This window comes from Phaseolus vulgaris, chromosome 2, assembly GCF_000499845.2.
Source record: "Phaseolus vulgaris cultivar G19833 chromosome 2, P. vulgaris v2.0, whole genome shotgun sequence".
Lineage (NCBI taxonomy): Eukaryota > Viridiplantae > Streptophyta > Magnoliopsida > Fabales > Fabaceae > Phaseolus > Phaseolus vulgaris.
In genome coordinates, this window is record NC_023758.2 from 47,394,907 (window position 1) to 47,400,918 (window position 6,012).

A 6,012-nucleotide genomic window follows, 5' to 3' on the forward strand; every position below is an offset into this window, starting at 1 on the left:
GTAATAAAGAAATGACTGAACTGCATTCTCTACAATGAACAAGGTATGAGTCAACTAGTATATTTAAATTTGAACTAGAACACTTAACACTACTACTATTCTTAATTAGCACCCTGAAAAGATGTAGGAGTGGATAAAGATACTACTTTTTTGATAATGAAGTTAAGCAGATATATAGAGTTATTGCACACCAAAGATTTTATGTTGAGTATACATGCATGCGAGATTGGGGAAATATTTCTCCATTATTTCACCAGTCCAAATTGGGTTTTACTATTTCAGTTTGACTATCAAATACTCCTAAAATCATCATTCAACAAAGCAGGTCAAATTAATTCGGTCCTGAACGAGTTAGGATATTTATTTGTGTCCAAAACCTGTCCCACGTACCAAAATTTACAAATTACAAGCCCAGGAGTAGGTCAAGTCTTTACTTTTGGGAAAATATTTCCAACCGACATGACTCAATAACAAAAGAAAATTCACTCCTCTCTACAGTGTAATAATACCACAAAAGATCAATTCACTTTCATTGTTTTTAAAAGAAACTAGAAGTAATCCTTACAGATAGATAGATTGATTGATAAACACTCTTTTGATGAGAAAAAAAAATGATAAAAGGGTCCTTAAAAGGAGTATACAGTTGGTGTGTACCAAAATAGGGGACCATGTGCGCTGAAATAGCTTATGAGGGAAAATGTTTGCATCAGGCGTTAACGTCAATTGTTGATACCAATCGACGAAGAATGGTAGTTTCATCCTCTTTCCCTTTCCTCGTTTGCCACCCTTTGCACGCAAAGCGAGCTATCAGCACAAACTCCAAACCACTATTTTCAATCTATCCCTTTCAATCTGGATCTCATGTTATAACACACTAAATGGAGATCAAATTTCATCACCACACTCTGCCACTCTAACTACCAAATGCCCCAATCTGCAATCTAAATTCTATCACTCCTTCAAACACACACTCTGCCAAATCTTACACAACTCACCATCTTCTGTACCCTCATTCGCCAACACTTGTCTATACGTGCACTTCGCCAACAACTTCTTTCAGATCATTCTATTATTACCAATTTATCTCCTCCCCCCACTAACAAAATCGGATTCAAAACAAGAGTGCATGATGCTTAAAGATTTGTTATTTTGGAGTGATCAAGGACAGACGTTTGAATTGTTCATAACACATGAAAGTATTTGAAATTTATACATGAATGAGATGAGATTAGTGGACATAAACACTAGTTAAGACACGGGAATTATATAATTTCATCATCCGGTGCTACCTATACAAAAGCTTAGGATCTTGGTCCTTGCAAATCACTTCTAGAAATTCCCCAAAAAAACGATTGTACTCTTTAGCTCAATAACTTCTTCACTCTTCACCCATACCTTCAGAATACACTATTTACAGAGCATAAGTGGATTCTTCTTCCAAAATAAATCTGCCACCACCATTCTTCATTTTCTTTCACCCCGCATTCTGTACACATCGAGGGAACAGTACCAAAATGAAATCAGCGACTCACCAGCTCCGAGACCCACCCGACATCCGGAGCAACGGGCTCCCCCGAGCCCGACCCGTCCAGAACATTCTCTTTGCTCAACTTCTCAAACATCCTCGCTCTTATGTTTCTTCCAGACTCCACCCTCTCCATCACAGGCTCTTCCTGGCAACTCTGATCCCAGTGGTCGAAGTAGTTCACCCCGCCGCGAACAGGAGCCTGCGTTGGGGTCGAAGGGAGACTGAAGAATCCGGGTCGGATCACGGGTCCTCTGGGTGATCCGAACCCGGGAGACCCTATAACATTCCAGCAAGAAGGCAACGACTTAACCTTCCCCAGTTGCAAGTTTCTAAGCGAGGCAACCATCTCGTTAACACACACAGACCCCGAACGAGTCATCGGCGACATAGGCGGAGACTCCACCGGCGGCGACACCGACCCGGGAGAAGAAACGAAGGGCGCCACCGTCTTGGAGGACTCGACCGCGTGTCTTAAAGGAGACCCGTCGTACGAGTCAGCACTGCGTGGACTCTGCTGCGGCAGAACCCTTAGTTGCTCGGGCGTGTGGGCAAAGAAACACACCCGCCGGCGGCAACTGGTGCCATCCTTGCACGGTTGAGTACGGTAACGAGCCGGGTGGAGCCAGCACTCGAAAACCCCATGCGCGTACTCGCATGCGTCACCCTTCTTGCAACTCCCCTTGCGAAAATCGGGGCACGCCGTGCCGGAGTAGTGATACTTGCGGGGATCACGGCGGCGAGCCTTTTCGCCGGGGTGGGCGTACGGACACTCGGTCCAGTCATGTGACCTGCCACGTGCGCATCTCCGAACCTTGAACTCGAACATGCGGAAATGATCGCAGGAATAGGCGTCAACCGGGACTTCCGGTTCCAGAGACGGAACATCGGAGTCTGACTCGGCATCTGTAGAGTCGTAGTGCTGAAGCGCGTTGAGCGCTTCTTGCAGAGAGTACGGAGAGTAATCGGCATTGGCGGCGTACGGCGAAAACATCTCCGGTGAGGATTCGTGGATGAGCGGCCACGGTGGCACGTGTACGGTTGGATTTGCGCGGTGGGTCTCCCCCAACATCATGGTGCTGGTGCCTTCGATGGATGTTTTGGTTTTATTTGGATTAGATGTTTACGCTTCTTTCGGCATGGTTAGTGTCTCTTTATAAACTACCTCAGTACATGCCTTTAACCCTGGTTGGGTTTATACTAACCGTGGTTCCCTTCGAAATGAATGAACTCAGCTGAACTCCATTGCGGTTAAAGTTCGTGCGGGGTTTCCTTCCCTCCCCGCGCTAGTGTGTGACAGACGCGCGGTTTGCGGCCTCGCTTGCCACGTACGTGAACAGGTGTTGCTGCGGTGAAAGCCCAGCCATGAGCCGTTGGATTCTCACGTGCTCCTCCTAATCACCACTTTTTATCTTCCTTCTCTTCCCAAAGCGGTGGAGTGGACCGTATCATAATTAAATCCTAAAAAATAACCTAATCTCTCTTTACCATGTCATGTTAAATCATAATTTAACTCTAATAATCTTCCACCTCCTTCTTTCTTTATCACCATCGATGATTTATAAATAACTTTTTCTTTTATTATAATAATATCTTCTTTTTCTTCATCAAGTATTTCGATGAATTTCTAAATTTACAAAATTTATATTCTTCTTCGCTTTTCCTTTTTTTTTTCTTTTTTTTTATCATTCACTGTGTTCTTTCTTTCAAAAAATTCGTAGTAGTTGATGGTTATAATTGTATTGATCACAAGTAAAGTTGCTGATGAAATTTATTCTGGTGAAAAAGAGTAGATGAAATTGAAAAGTTATATTATTGTGAAATTTATTTATTTTCAGTAGCTGTACGTACTAATCATGGAAAAAATTGAAAAACTTGAATACTTCCAATTTATTCTCTGTGTATATTCATTAAAAAGGAAATTAAATTCTTAATTTTTTTATTAAATATTGAATTTAATCCTTATAAAGTTGTAATTATTTCCTCTCACACAGTGACATCAACTTTCCAACCACAGATTTGATGAACTACTGGTACAATGGCAAACTGGTTCCATAATGTAAGCATAATTTATTGTAGTATCTCTTTTTTTCTTGATACTAGGTGCAAACACGATTAGATATTTAAATTTTAACCAGTAATTAAATTAGGGTTTTATAGTAATAGTTTTTGACGCAATCATGTATGACGAAGAAGAATACAAAGGAAGAAGAGATAAACATGAAAACAAATGAGACGTCGAAAAAAGAAAAAGAATTCTGAAGATGACTTACTAATAAGTAATGAGAAAGAAATTTGAGTCGTAGAAAGTAATTTTGAATTTGAATAATTGTAAAGAGTAAAGAGTAAATAGTTTTGAAGTAGAAGAAAAGATATTTGTAAGAAAAATAGTATTTAATTTGCGCATAGTTTTGATGTATTTTTATTATAGAAAAGTGGTGGGTGAAGAGAATAGTTGAAGGAGTGAATAGAAAGGTTAAAAACCAATGGGCAAAGGAAGTGTGGTTTCATTTAGTGGCATTAAAGTCGCGGTGGGTCGCTTCAAGGCTTGGAAAGTAACGTTTCTTGCTATCATGACACTTGGAAAATCTTCTATTATGCTTTTTTTTACCTTCATTTCTCATACTCTTATTATGAATCAACTCTTAACGATCGAAATTGAGAAGATTAATAGGATACATGGACTCTTGTAAAAACAATTTTGATTTTGTTTATGATGAAGAAAAATGCATATTTATGACTTTGTGGGCGTGATGGGCACATGATATAAAGTCCAATACTTGACTTTCATATGAATAGTGATTTTGGCCCCTTACCTTGTCGATCTTATCGTTTCAATTTACCCACAATCGTCCATTTTGTCTTTATCATTAGGATAGATATTATTACTATTTTTTTTTTTTTCTTTTGTCTTTGTCTCCTGATTCCTCCTCTTATAATCGACTACACCAACATTATTTTATTATGGCCACTGTGTAAGAAACCATTTCTTCAAATATCCAACACCAGGTTAAAATGTTATATCAAAATAAAGCTTAATGATTAAATCATAAAAACTTAACTAGGAATTTCATCACATTTTATCTCACTTTTTAGGTTGAAAAAAATATGTATCATTCTTCTACTTTGTCCTGTTCAATAAATTTAAGTAACGATTCTTTATTTTATTAATCCTCGCATAACCCTTCGATGAAAGTGGGGTTAAATCATCGCATCGCTTTCAACTTTTTCTTTTTTTTTTCTCTCCTTCTCACTGGACCTTATTCTGATTTTCATCCAGATCTTTTAAGATTTGTGATTTGTTTAGCTCTGAAAACAAATAAAAAAAAAATACGTAAAAAAGAGTGAAACATTTTTATTCAATTACAATTCTGATTTATATTCTTTTAACTAAAAAAATACTTTCTTTTTAATTCATAAATTTTTTAAAAGTCTGGCTTTCTTTAAGAAATGATCTTCCCAACTATGAAGCATAAGACCCTCCTTTTACACTAATATCAAAGTCTTTATTAAAAAAGAACACAATTATTTAAATCTTTATTGAAATAATAGATTATAATAACAAACCAGAAATATTCTGAAACAATTTAGGAGAAACATAAAAGAACAGGTTAATAAATTAATCACAAACTATCAATAACGGGAACGAAAACAAAACGCATTCAAGCCCTGACGTTGTTTTATTTTGGAAGGTTTGTGTTAATAAAATTTGTTAAATTCACATGTCTAACTCTGTACAACAAAATATCGACAATAAAAGACAAAAAATTCTTTCATTTTGAGGATAAACTTTAAATAATTTAATAGGGAAAAATGTATAAAAATAAAAATACAAAATACCAAATATAGTATTTCTTAAAACATTGGTTCTAAAATAAAATAATGTCACGCCGCACGTACACCATTAGTTGCCCAAAATCCTATGATGTAAGCGTGCGCCAATTTCTTTGTCTTTTTTTTTTTTATCTCTTGTGAGTTAAAGTTATCCCTTTGGTTTGGTTGGGATGCTTCATAAAAAAAATACGTATTATCGTAATGCTAAATTATGTCTCACGGGTTAAATATATTTTTATATTATAACATGAATCGATATATAGTAATAAAAGTATTGTAAGTAATTTTGAATGTATAAGACAAAATCGTTGTTGCAATTGTAAGATGTGGTGTGATGACAAGGATGATGCTAAGTAAGATATTTTAAATACTTCTTTAGATATTCTCGAACACCAACTCTTAAAGTCCTTATCCGAATAATGATGCATCTAATCCAATTTAGAGGCAAAGATGAAGATGATGAAAAGAAACAAGTTTCCATTTGAAGGGTTTGCATGGGTGTGTTCCAGAATTTACCATGTTGCGTTCATTATGATATGGTTAGGAATAAAATGATTGATGATGTTACACAGAATGTGCATGTTTGCAGCAGCAATACGAAGAAGGATAATAAATCTGTTAATCACGTGAGGAAGGGACCGTCCACTAGCCAA

General features: G+C 37.1%; 1 protein-coding gene across 1 annotated transcript; it reads right to left on the reverse strand.

Annotated features, from left to right (window-relative positions):
* Positions 1 to 1,177: 1,177 nt before the first annotated feature.
* Positions 1,178 to 2,688, reverse strand: LOC137812808 (zinc finger CCCH domain-containing protein 20-like). Its single transcript, XM_068615025.1, has one exon. The coding sequence runs from the start codon at positions 2,598 to 2,600 to the stop codon at positions 1,521 to 1,523; it is 1,080 nt and encodes a 359-aa protein (XP_068471126.1). The 5' UTR covers positions 2,601 to 2,688; the 3' UTR covers positions 1,178 to 1,520.
* Positions 2,689 to 6,012: the final 3,324 nt, after the last annotated feature.

Excerpts from the sequence above, each read along its gene's own strand:
- LOC137812808 (XM_068615025.1), bottom strand. The coding sequence starts at position 2,600 with ATGATGTTGGGGGAGACCCACCGCGCAAATCCAACCGTACACGTGCCA.